The 13,861-nt window shown below is 47.6% G+C and overlaps 1 protein-coding gene across 2 annotated transcripts in view; it reads right to left on the reverse strand.

Moving 5' to 3' along the window:
* Positions 1-13,372, reverse strand: part of LOC144818737 (uncharacterized) — a 110,009-nt gene extending 96,637 nt beyond the window's left edge. The window contains exons 1-2 of one of the 2 annotated variants that reach the window (XM_078676437.1): positions 13,165-13,372; positions 10,013-10,139 (exon numbers count right to left, since the gene is read on the reverse strand). In XM_078676437.1, coding sequence (XP_078532563.1) covers positions 10,013-10,139; positions 13,165-13,188 — 151 coding nt within the window. In that variant the 5' untranslated portion in view covers positions 13,189-13,372. The remainder of the gene's footprint in view (positions 1-10,012; positions 10,140-13,164) is intronic. The other variant, XM_078676436.1, reaches the window with a different exon arrangement.
* Positions 13,373-13,861: the final 489 nt, after the last annotated feature.

Raw genomic sequence — 13,861 nt, forward strand, 5'->3', positions numbered from 1 at the left:
GGCATGGCACTCGGGGATGTGTGCCATGTCGACTCTTCACTTTGTTCTGTACCAAAACACGCAGCCTGCAAAGGCAGTGTATGTTTGTAAAGGTACAGCCCCTCTAAGGTCTTCCCCAGTCACAGTGCCCTGGATACCTGTGGTACCATTTACCAGGGGCTGACCTGTGGCCAGAGATGAGAATTGTGTTAGTTTTGGGGAAAGAACACAGGCCCTGGGAACATGATTGGCAGGAACCCAGGGCACATCAAGTCTGGCCAAAAGTGTGGGGGGGTTACTGCAACAGAAACCCACTTTCCAACAACCTGTGTCTGCGACAACAGGAGTTGCACAATCCAAAGGCGTGATACTCTGCACCTGTGCCAACCTTCCTGGAACTGCATGAACGTGGCTCGTCCTGGACCAAAGCTCGGATCCCCCATACAGAGGACCCATTTGAGAGCAAAAGGCATCACCAGACTCCCCTGGAGTAGTGACACTAGTCCTCTGCAAACACAAGTCAAAAGACTGCATGGAATAGAAGAATCACTGGCCATCGGGCCCTCCAAGAGGTCGCCCAGAAGTACATGGCCCAGTGTATTGTGGGAAATGTAGTCCTGCCTGTAACAAAGTTTCAGATGGCTATCATGTTCCCCTCTGGATGTCAAAATAACTTTCTAATGTGCTTACAGCTGCCAAGACTAGTTGGTTGTCAGTCCGGCAACTACCCCCATTACTCGATGCTGCACTTCGAAGGAACTTCGCAAAACCTTTATCCGATGTCAGCTGTAGCTATGTGGTCGAATTTCTCCACCCTGCTCCCCACCAGCACCTTGTAAGCGATAACACCAATTCAAACCCGCCCCATCAGCTCATGCTTCAACACCAAGGACAGAAAGGACAGCTCTCCACCTAGGATCTCGAGCCAGGTAAAATGTAACTGTCATGGCTTGGTCCTGGGACCCGCATATCACCTTCTCCTTCCTTGGGTTCTACGCAAGTCGACCTGCAAGTGACCGATTGTCACTATCACTTTTTCCCATTAACCGCAATGCAAATGTTCTGCAGTTGTGTAGTGCTACGCTTTATGTTTTCTTGTAAAATCTATAACTCCGGTTATATGCGTCTGATCTTTTTCATTTTGCTGTCTACATTAAGATAAAAATCTGCTTTATTTTTATAAATTGGTGGCGGATTTCTTTTGAGTTGTGTCAGCTACTTATCATCCATGTTGGTACTCTGAAATGCTTAACACATGTTCCTCTAATAATGCTGGATTGGGAGGAGCCTAGCAAGCGACCTAGATGGCCGCGTAGGGGACCGGCCCCGCCGATCCCCCTTCCTCGCTGCATCATCCTGGGATTTCGCCTTGCCCCTGGCATCGTGAAGTGGAGCGACTCCTGTTGCCGGTATTCCGACCCCTCATCGCGGATCCGGAGCGGAGCTGCGTCGTCCAGAGATATCGGGGCCTGGTCGCCCGTGTACGCTGGGACCTCGATTAACAGGGTGACCGCCCGCAGTGAATCAGCAACGGGGCCCGGAGACCGGTAATTACCGGTCTGGCCCGATTTCCGCCCGGTGATCTCCGGCCCGATTTGTGTCCCGCAATCCCCTTGAATTGACTGGCAGCCCCCGCGGGGGTGAAGACAGGTGTGGAGTTGCGGTGTGGCTCGATTGTGGGCTGTTGTGCCTACCCGGCCCGAGGCTCTTACAGTGGTGTTACCCGGGGCACACAGAGGCGCTGAGCCTCTTGTAATAAGCAGCACTTGGCAATATTGTGCGCCCAGAGAACTGTATGACCGATGAAGGGGCTGAGTGAGCTGGAGGTGTCCCCTTGCTCGCACTCTGCAGCCGATTGCTGAGTGGGCCAGGGTGGGGTGTGGCAAAGGGAGCGAAGTGTCCAGCACATACACTGGCCGGCGGGCCACATGTAGTGCACCCTCTAAACATGCATGGCGGAATTTTGTAAAATTTTGGATGTTGGCTCATCCCGCAACTTCAGTATATGAAGGCCAAATCTATCGGTGGCTCTTGTGGCTGGAGACGGCGAAACCTAGCAGCGGAGTGGACCGCCCTCATCTGGATCGGCTCGACTTTGTGGCTGTAACAGTACCTCTGGAGGTGGCGCTAACATTGGTGTGAACTTGCCTGTTGCCTGGGTGAGTGAAACTTTGGGAGAATCCATCCGATCTGTTGTCCGTTGGGGTCTGGGTGCGGGCTGGTGGAGGCCCTGGGAAGGATTGTTCGAAGTGGCTAAAGTCGGTGTGTGACCGGGAGGTGCAGAAGCACTGTGCCCGGGTGCCTTGTGTAGATCCTGGGTTTTATCCAGCATTGATACCCTAGGAAATACGATGGCGACTAAACCCGGCACGGATAGATCGCAGCCCAGAACCTCCAAAGGACCCAAAACCATCCAATCCAACAAGTTGGATCGCTATACCTTGCCCAAGGGGTCCCCAGTGGAGATGAAGAAGGCCCTAGTTGGGGGGGAGGATGCCACGCTCAATCCCACGGAACCAACTTTGGCGGATCTTATGGCGGCCATCAACAGGGTTCAGACTTCCCTGGGCCAGAAAATGGAGGCCTTAGACAACAAATTGGACACAGTAACGATAGAGGTGGGGCTGATGCGGGCGGATCTCACAAAGGTAAATGAGAAGGTGAAAACGCTTGAGGTCAAGACGGCCAGCCTGATCGATGATGTGTCCCAAGAAGTACAAGACCTTAAGACCTCGAGAGCCCTAACAGATCGCAAACTTGATAACTATGAGGGGAGGGCCAGGCGTAATAACGTCCGCATTCTAGGGGTGCCCAAGAAATCAGAAGGGCAAACGCCAGATCTGTTCGTAGAGGACATTGTTCTCAACCACCTCAAGCCTAAAGGACACAGCAATTTCTTTACGGTCGAGCGTGCACACAGGGTGCCCGGAGGAAGACCACGAGTTGGAGCACCCCCGCGCCCCATGATTGCGAGAGTACTAAATTTCCGCGACAGGGATGTAATCCTACAGGCGGCGCGTTCGAGGTCCCCTCTAAGGTATGAAAATGCAACCCTCTCCTTTTTCCCGGACTTTACTCAGGCGGTGCAGAAACAACAACAGAGCTTTTTGACGGTGAAGAAGAAAATGAGAGATAGGGGGATCAAATATGCTATGATGTTTCCGGCTCGCCTCCGGGTCGAACTTAATGGAAAGACTTGGTTTTTCGATCACCCTGAAGTGGCGTCGGACTGGTTGGAAAGGGTGCATTCAAACGACGCGGAGGGTCGGGTTCGAGATCGAGCGGACAAATAATAATAATTATAATAAATAATTGTGGGTTTCTAAAGCGCTAGAATCGACTCCCGAAGGAGTATCTCTGCGCTGCAGACCGCTGGGGAACCCGTCCTGGCTTTCCCTGTGAGATGGTCCCTACTGGGTATCTCCAAGGTGAAACCAGGCATCCCCGGCGTATGTGGGGGGCCGTTGTGGAGATGAGGCAAGCTAATGCCCAGAGTTGCCGAGTGTGATCCCTAGTTAGAGTAGCCACCGAGGCGAGAATTATCGAGTCCGCTGACCCTGGTCCACGACCCTGCCGCGTCGGGGATAGAACCCTGGTCCCGGGCCGTCCTCTGCTTCCGGGTCTGCCGCCTCTAACCAGTGAGCCACACCAATCCAACCTCAAATACTGAGTAAATCATAATGGAGATCGCAGAACTTAATTTGTTGTATGGTATGAAGGGGGTTGGGGCGGGTCCGATTCGACTCTCCTGATTTGTTTAGATTAGAAATTATCGGGAGCCAGCCTGGACTTGGGAAGTAGTGGCGAGAGTGGGGGGGGGGGGGGGGTCTCTCTGGCCCTCCTTCCATTTACTCCTTTTAGTTAGTTGTAGATTAGACTCGGGGCGACAGGCACACTGCTAGTTGGGGATGAGCGCAAGCTACATGCAGGGGTGCAGGGTGGGGGGTGGAGGGTCAGTACTGGGAGGGGGGGTTTGTTTCAGGTGGTTTCACCAGCTGTGTGGATTGTTGATAGCATCAGTATATTGTATTTGATTAACATGCGGCAGTCAGAGGAGTATCATTTCCTTTTTACACATGTTGATGGGGGTAGAGACCTGAAGGTGTTGAGTTGGAATGTGAATGGGTTGGGTGACAAAATTAAACGTAGTGTGGTGCTACAGTATCTTAAACGCCAGGCGCCAGATGTAGTTTTACTCCAGGAGACGCATTTAGTTGTTAATTCCTGTAAGGCGATGTACAGAATGGGGGACAAGTTGGTGGCCCTCGTGGGATTTACGTCTGGTTCCAGGGGGGTGGGCATCCTGACTCGGAGGGCGCTCCCTTTGGTAATAGACTCTGTTTGGGAAGATGACAGGGGTAGATATGTTGGTGTTACAGGTCGTTGGGAAGGGCATGTTCTTACCCTTTTGTCAGTGTATGTCCCTGTAAGGATCTCACCGTTGTTTCCGCAGGAGCGTCCAGGAGCTGAAGATAGGTTCACTACTTCCCACCAACACCACTGTGACTATCAAACTCTAGATCACGGGGGTGCTTGAGGGGGAAGAAGGGAAACAAAACAAGGAAAAGATTGGGGAAGAAATCCTTGGAGCGATACCCTCTACTGGCTGGTGTGCAGATACCCTCTACTGGCTGGCGTACAGATTGGCAGGTACTGTAAGGGAAGGAACAGGTTACAAGGCAGTAGAGAGGTGGGTGCACAAGAACTATATGCTGATGTATAGTTACCTAAGAGTATCTTCTAATGCCCAATCAGTAGTGTGCAGGAAGATGACTAATGCTTCCTATGCCCAATCAGTGGTATGCGTGAAGATTATTAATGCTTCCTAAAAATCAATAAGGAAAAAGAAAAGACAGCCTATGAAAACTTCTGGTGTACTCTGTCTCGCTATTGCTCCATTACCCCCACCTGACCCTTGGCTTACCATGTAGGACTGACTGAAGGGATTGTGCATAAAAGACCTTATGGAACCATGGAACCATGCAGTATTTCTTCAGCGTAGACTGTCTAAGAGTCATATAGAAACAAAAAGCTGATTATAGTATGTACTAACATTGGCATGGATTATAATGAAAAAAAGCAGCGCTACGCGCTGTTTACCCGTCCTTTAAAGACCTCCCGGCTTGGTAGAAGTGCACCCAGCAAACAGGATCATCAAGGCTCCTCAGGAATCAGGCCAAACTTAATGGAAATAATGACGGGTGAATCAAGAGGGGACGGGCGGAACTCCAAGGCCGAGAGGACTCCTGAGACCAACGGAACCGCAAAGCCCAGGTCCGGCCGGTCGACGGAACAACAAGTCCTGCCGACGAGCGGAACCTGACTAAAACGGTCCGGTCGGCCCTCGGAATCAAAGGGGAGGAGTCCGGCCCAAGGGGACACAAGAATACCGTAAAGCAGAGAGCTCACAGACTTAAAGCTACAGTGGCTGCGTAGCGGGGAAGCCCTGTGGGATAAGGGCGCCATGGAGAACAAATGCCCCTGGAAACAGGAACCACGGAAAACACGGGGATCACGGAGAATGCAGGAGTTCAGGAAACAGGAACAGGAAATGCCGCTACACGGAAGTAACAAGCATCGGCAAAGACTAGAACGCAAAGCGCGTTGATGCAAGGAAGTCTGGCTCTTAAGCCTGCCTGACCTCCTCGCGCATGCGCGTTAGCCAGCTGCCATCTTGGACACTCCGACTGCAATCATGACAGTCCCCCCGGGTATGCAGTCCACTTCGTTTGTTGATTTGGGAAAGCTTCTCCTTGAATTGCCGGTTGGGCTCTTGATCTTGAGGGTGACTTTAACGCAGTGGTCTCCGGAGCTATGGATAGACATCCCCCGCGGGATACGGGGCGTGCTCAATGATGGCTGCCTGACTTTATTGATGCAATGGATTTAGTGGACGGCTGGAAATTACTTCACCCTGATCGGAAGCAATATACATTTTATTCCGGTGCCCATGGCAGCCTTTCTTGTCTTGATTATTGCTTGGTTCCGGCGGCCCAGGCGTCTTGTGTCACTGAAGCTGTTCATCTCGCTAGAGGTATTTCCGATCATTCCCCGCTATGGTTTCGTTTTTGTTTCGTTTCGGGAGCGGCGGGTAGGATAGCCCCCATCAACCCGAGGTATCTACGTAACCCCAAACTTTGCAGGGATCTTATTAAGGCTCTGGACGACTATTTTTTGGATAATGAAGGCTCGGTATCTACCTCCATGTCACTCTGGGAAGCCTTCAAAACGGTCATCAGGGGGCATGCTTTGTCACTGATATCGGGAACAAAGAAGGAAAGGGGCAGAGAGGTTGTTGATGCAGAGATTGAGATTGGTCGTTTGGAGGGGGAATTGGAACAGGAGATAACGCAGGCTAAATTACATCTTTTGAGCCTTAAACAGTACGATTATAAAGCACTGGTCACTGATAATGCTAAGGCTCTTGGTTGGGAGCAGCAGGGCAGACTTTACGACCTCGGGGATAAGGCTGGGAGGCTTATTGCTTGGGTGGACAAGAAGGAAATGGCGGACCGTGTCGTCCCAGAACTAATTACAGAGAGGGGGGCGTCGATTACGGATCCACAGAGTATTGTTGATAGCTTTGCGGCATATTTTCGGACTGTTTATACCTCGGTCTCTGATCGTCCAGAGGAGGACTCCCATTTGTTGCTTCATGATATACAGCTCCCCCGCCTGTCCATCGAGGACCGTGACTTTATGGATAGTGCCTTGACGGCGGATGAAATAGCCCAAGCTGTTCGCTCCTTGAACTCGGGTAAAGCACTGGGACCCAACGGGCTCCCAATTGAGCTTTACAAACTCAGACCTGATAAGCTGGCTCCTTACCTTAGAGATATGTTTATTGAGGCTTGGGACAAAGGGATCTTGCCCGGTGATCAGAGAGTTGTGTCGGTGGTGGTGATTCACAAGGAGGGAAAACCTAGGACTAGCTGTGCTTCTTACAGGCCTATTTCTCTATTGAATGCCAAACCTAAAATTCTGGCCAAACTTCTTTCTAATAGGCTTGTGAAGGTGGTTAGTGGATTGATCCACCCAGACCAGTCGGGCTTTATTCCCCACAGAAATTCAGCTCTGAATTTACACAGGCTACATGGTGTGACAGCCAGAGCCCATACTCTGCAGGAACCAGCTGTCATCGCCTCGCTTGATGCAACCATGGCTTTCGATACCATAGAATGGTCCTATCTGTGGGCGGTTCTGACTAAGTTTGGATTTTGCCCTGACTTTATTGGCTGGGTGCGCTTTTTGTACACTGAGCCACTCGCCTAAATAGTGGTTAATAATCGGGTCTCTGCGCCCTTTCGTCTTGGCCGGGGCACTCTGCAGGGCTGTCCTCTTTCTCCCCTTCTTTTCTCACTGGCCCTTGAACCCCTGGCGGCTTGGAGCCATCTCTCCGTGGTATTAGGTGGTCCCCTGATTGGGAAGATCGAATTTCCTTGTACGCAGACGATATCCTGCTTTATTTAACCTCTCCTCGGAAGTCCCTTATTGTCGTGTGCAACGTCTTAGCCTCCTTTGGTAGGAATTCCGGGCTTACCATTAACTGGGGGAAATCTCTATTGTTTGTGCTTAAGGGAGAACCCCCGATCCCTCTGCGAGACTGTCCCATTAAAATTAGTACGGACGGGTTCAAATATCTGGGGATCTTCATTTCTCTTGACCCGGCAATCAGGGAAGCCAGGAATCTCCTTCCTCCTTTGCAGAGGCTTCGGAGCGACATCGCTAACTGGAGGAAACTTCCACTCTCTTTGTTGGGGCGAGCGGCTCTTTTTAAAATGATGTCTCTGCCTCGTTTCCTTTACGCCCTTCAGAATACTTTGGACGTAGTTCCGGACAGTTATTTTCGTGAGGTGGAAGGGCTGCAGCGTAGTCTTTTATGGGAAGGTAGACCCCGTATTGCTTTAGCTAAGCTGACGCTCCCTTGGTATGATGGAGGCATCGCCCTCCCAGATATTAAACGCTACTACTGGGCTTCTCAGCTGGCAGCAATCAATCATGGCACATATGGCCCTGTGGCTGATCCCGGCTATGCTATGGATAAGTGGCTCCTCCCCGGAGGTAGTTACAATAGGGCGCTGTACTCAAGGTCAACAAAGTTGAATTTGACAGGGCCGACTAAGCATGCTGTGCGGATCTGGCATGATGCCACTAGTTCTTTGGGATGGAGGGACAAACTGACGCTAGCTACCCCACTTTTTGATTCGGAGCGGTTGGGTAAGCTTTGGAATACGAAAGGGTTTGATAAGTGGGATCTGATAGGGATCTCCACCATTAAGGACATCTGGGGCAAGGGGAGGATTAAATCGTTTGAGGAGATGCAGGCTGAATTTGAGCTGCAGAGATCTGAGTATTTTCGCTATGCCCAAATTTGGCACTCGTTACAGGCAGCCTTGCCTGTGGATGCGGATCTGCCGGAGGCTTCGCCTCTCGAGGACAGGATTTTGGATGGCCACCTCCCCGAGAAAACAATCTCCCTGATTTATAAGAAACTAATTAATCACAGGGTGGATTACTCAAGGAGTTGAGGGATAAGTGGGTGCGGGACGGATTGGAACTGGATGATGAGGACTGGCAATCGGCTGTGTCCTCTTCAAAAGTGGTTGCTATTCCTGCGAGGTTGCGGCTCATCCAGTTAAAAATATTACACAAAGTCTATGTCACAGGGCCCGCCTTGTACAGATGGGGTTGTTTACTTCTGGGTTATGTAGAAGGAAGTGTGGTCTTCTGGGGACATTTTTCCATATTATCTGGGAGTGTCAAAATATCACGGAGTACTGGCGTGGGGTTCATGACACTATACAGGAGGTATTGGGGATCTCCCTGCTACCACAGGCGAGGAGATGCCTCCTTAACATATGGGAACCCACGGATCTTAACTCCGCGCAGACACAGTGGGCCACATTAAGTTATATGATAGCGAAAAGGAATATTGCCCAGCAGTGGGGATCCGAACAGCCTCCTACCCTTGATAGCTGGAAAAATAACTTAGATTGGAGTATGTGCCGAGAGAAGACTGTTTACATAGCAAGGGGCCGCCCTCGAAAGTGGGTCTCAGTATGGGGACCTTGGAATGCGTACAGGGGGATATCTGTGTGCCACCTAGAGATGTTGTTCTTGATGTACCCCCATCCCCGTAAAGCTATTGTTATGTATATACGTTGGTTTACTACACCCCCGAAGGAGTTCTATTAGCTATGGTTTGACTCTTCTGTACTGTTCTCTTTCTCTGATGCTTTGTTTTATTAAAAAGAATTATATAAAAAAAAAAAATAAAGCTGGATTGCTCTTTGCAACCCTACCAGAACTGAACTAAGGATTTATTAGTGTAAATCAAGGACCCTTTTGGGGTATTGTGAGAGTATTGAATGGTTAAGCCTAAACAGCATCACAACATAATACTCTACCTTTCTACAGCAACATACTCCCAAAACAAAACATTGCGAGCACACACTATTCACACAGACCAAAATCTCTGGCAAAGATTAGGTTTCCGAATGCAGGGTTTGATTTCTGTCTCCTTCAAACCTTCAATAGATGATTCCAAACAGAAATACAATCACAGAAAAACGTTGTTGTGACATCAAGAAATCTGTAAAATTAGCACTTGTTTGCATAAGACCTAAACAAAGCAAACTTTTCCTCACAGAGTACTAGACCTCCAAAAAGCCTATATTAAGAATACCCAAAACTTTGACAAATGCTCTAAACGAATCAGTCAGGCAGGCTGAACTGTACTTAAGTGGTGCCCCAGTCCACTGATTCAACCATTTTGGGCAAGGGTTCTAAATACAGTGATGACATGTTGAGAGTAGGGATTCCTCAGGACCCTTCGATGATTGTATTCACCTACAATTAAACTGTATCTAATTCCATATTCAGACCAAGATCAAGTGGATACCCTTGTATACATTAAGCAATAAACAGATTCTAAAGCGCTTGGGACCCTAAGGGGTGAGTAGTGCTCTATACAAAACCCTGATTGCTTTATTGAAAGCACGGATATACAGTAAGATAAACAGTATAGGTTTACCCAGTGAGACGAGGACTTGGTGAATTTCTTTCATAACATTATGGTAAAGTTCCTTCTGCCATTCATGCAACAGCTTCCATTCCTCTTCAGAGAAGCAGGCAGCAACATCAAAGAAAGTAACTGCAACCTGGCAAGACAAATAATTCAAGGCATATTAAAAACTCCATCACTTTGATTATCCTAAATGTCTTCCACTTAATATTTTAGTTTAAGTGATTTAGCTTTTGTGTTTTTTTTTAGTTCATACAGAACCGAGCCTTAATACATTTTATATACTTGAGAACTGCATTAATAATACTGAAAGATGTTAATAATATGCCAGCAGGAAAAAAACTCAATTTTATGAAATATGTATATACAAATTAAAATAAAACTCAAGCATTACAAATTGCACTAGTGTGTCTATTAAGAACTATGAGGGCCACTCCCAATGACATATTCTCTTCAAATCACATCGACATATTCTCTTTCCTCACACTGCGATAAAACTATCTGTAGCCTGTCAGTGTCCCTTCCAACAGAAGGAATATATGTGGACTTTGGAACCTGGGAGGCATAGCTGCAATTTATGTTTATCTGACCTCTTCTACTCCTAAGCTCCTTTAAAGAATTGGCTCTGCTGCTCTTGCCATAATGACTAATTTTCAAACCATTTATTTTAATTTTATTTTAATGGATAACCAAAGAGTGCAGTGTGTTGTCTTTTCTCCTATGTAGGATCAATATCCATTAAAAGTTATTTTACAATTGCTGTGAAGAAATTGGTTTAACAATCAATAACCTTTCCCAATCCTATCAAGTTTACAAGTTTATTTATTTTGCATAGTTAAATAAAGCCATTGCAATAAAATATTCCAAACATCTTTGTTTAAAACCAATAAAAAGTCAAAGAGTGAGAAATTCATTACAGTTTAAACTGATAGTTCAATGTAGCAGATCAAAGACAAGCATTTATACACTGGCTGCTGGAGACTGCTTATCTCAGTTTTCGCTTGCTCTTCCCCAGCTTGACCATTTGTTGTGTTTTCCCAAATCCTATCAGGAATAGTGACCAAATTTGCTTTTTCCTGGATTTTTCACAATGTGTAAACATATAATAAAGGACCATTACAAACAACCAAGTAGACTCTGGAGTGTGCCCCTGGCTTTCTTTCATTAGGGCTTCTGCATAAGAGTCTAAGTTCTTGTTGCAAACCAGTGTGGTGGTGCCTTCCAGTCTGGGTAGCTCTGAGCTTAGCTCTATGAAACTGTTATTGTTGACTATTGTAGCAGCATGACATGATGGCTGTGGTGGTTCATGTGGTGAATGGAGACCACGTGGAAATCCTTCCGCTGGTGTGTGCTGGTAGGCTGAGGCGCTTGAGGGCAGTAGTTCGGGGGTCAGGTTTGTTGTAGATGGTGGCAATCTTGCTGTGGAAGTAGTCTGAGAGGGTGTCGCAGAGTTCTTTGGAGGGGTGGATTGTGGTCTATGTGGCTGCTGTGTTGGAGAATTCCTTGACTATTTTGAATATTTCTTTTGGTGGTAGTTGCTGCACCGATGGGGGCTGAGAGGGCTGCTCTCTCGGCTTCCTCAAATTGCCGGTGGTAATTGCTTCAAGCTACTTTGTAAGTGGATCTGTCTGAGAGGTCCTTGTGGACCACCATTGTTTCTTCGAGTCAGTGGCTGTTGCGCTTGGTAATTTTGAGCTCTGGGGAGTACTAGCAAGCGTGTTTTGAGGTTTTGTTGGTTTCATCAGGGCGACTCTGTCGGCGCATATAGTGATCCAGGCGGAGAGATTCTGAGCGGCCTGTTCTAAGTCTGATGAAGCTTCGGGTTGCTCGTTCATTTTTGGAACTCCTTATTTATACTATCTATTGCTACATTGACTGGGTTAATCAAGACTTTATCATGAACTGCAATTTTTCTAATTATAAATTTACGATTCCTGCCATTGAGCACCTGTAGCATCTGAGAAAAACGTGGACCGAGTTTGCAAATGCCTGAATTTACATTGGTGGGGGAAACCCTAGAATTATTGATCAATTTTCAGAAATAGCATTTGCTGCTGCCCCACAGTGATAATTAAGCTATCGACCTGGAGACCGAGTCTGTAGTACACTTTGGGTTGATTAAAGCTGTGTTTGCCGTGCAGGAGGAGGTTGTAAACATTACTGAGAGCGAGTCTTGATAATTGGTTGTTTTGCATTCCATTAACTGACGGATACTCCTCGTTTTTGCAAACACCAGAGACTTGAATCTTTGTCATCTGGCGATTTAAAAACTCTGAAACAAACGATTCACATGCCCTACTGAAAAGAAAGATTGCATTAATAGCATTAATAGGCTGTTAATCATAAAGGAAATGCGAATGTGTGAACAAATTTAATAAGAGGAAACCTGCTAACTTCAACAAGGGGGAAAAAAAAGTCACTTTTTTAGACTTCCTGTGTCAGTGGATCCTCACAAATATGTGTATTTTTTTTCATTACGCCTGTATGTTGACATGAAGACGTGTTCCTGTATTTCCGGACAGCAGGGACTTTTGAAGTTTCGCTGAAGGTTTATTCTGTCAGGTTTCTAGATGTACTTCGAGGTGATGAACACCCCGGAAGTATCCTTGCGGCCACCACTGTAGACGCCAATTAAAAAACAGCCTATTCTTTGCTTCAAGCCTGCCTTATGCATTTCTAATTCAAGATGGAGAAATGGCTGAACTAAAAGGGGTCACCATCAATCTCTCTCGTTGCATATGTAAACAAACTCGAGAGGTGTACTCTTGAAGACAAAGGCCGCATATCTGCAGTCTCTTTAACATAAGGCAGAGCAATGCCAATGCTAATATCCAATAATATGAATCCCAAACGATTGTCTTTTGCAAGCAATTAAATTAGTTTGCATTAATACCGCCAAATCTGAAGTGCAAAAAAATGTTTTTATGCTGCTTCCTAATTCTTAATGTAACATGCTCCCGAGACCCGTAAACACATCTTCAAAACAGAAAGACAGTCATTTTATTGTAGACTCTTACTGCAGACATTTTCCCCGTAAATTACTTTTATGAGACATGTCACAAATCGCATTCTCAAAACTCACGTCTTTCATTGCATGAATAAATCTACCGCATGTTGGCAGTACTCCGTCAAACTTCATTCTCTCCGAGCACATTACTCACCGTTTCTGAGTTCTGCCGAGACATTTCTTTCCTGATATTGAATGTATTTTCTAGGTGAAATGCCCGTATCCGAAGCGTGCCTAAATACGTCAGTGCAGTACAGAAGAACCAGTTCCTTTCTTATAAAATGAACTAGCAAAGAGGCGGGTATCGCGTGTTCTGTCGCATTTGCCCAGAACGCGAGACACTAATCAAGAGAACATGCTCAGAGACGGCAACGCGAAGAGGCAGCAAAAGCCAGTCAGATAATAGAACGGAACCAGAAGCCACAGAGAAAGTTATTAACTGAAAAGTAGGTAGGAATCATTAAATTCAGGCCTTTGAGTGAGCCGGGTCTCACCAGTGCTGAGCACCGGCAGTTTTTTAAAGGATGCCTCGAAACTGTCTCTATCGGGCTCTGGTTTGTTACCAGGCACAGGGGGTTCGTGTTTTCCTGACTGCAGTGACAGCAGGCACATGATGTGCGCGTGCTCACACTGCTCACTTCTCATTAGTGGAGAAGTTATGGGCATGACGTCATGCCAGGTGAGCGATGTAGGGGAAGGGAAATCCCTTAACCCCTTCCATGCTTGTGACGGAACCACGCCGTCACGAGCCACGGGTGGCGTGTGCTCATGACGGCGTGGTTCCGTGATGCTGCGGCCGCTCCGCCCGCGGGGCACTGATTCCCGCCTGCGCGGGCTAATTAGTGAGTGGG

This window comes from Lissotriton helveticus, chromosome 2_1 (genome assembly GCF_964261635.1).
Source record: "Lissotriton helveticus chromosome 2_1, aLisHel1.1, whole genome shotgun sequence".
Lineage (NCBI taxonomy): Eukaryota > Metazoa > Chordata > Amphibia > Caudata > Salamandridae > Lissotriton > Lissotriton helveticus.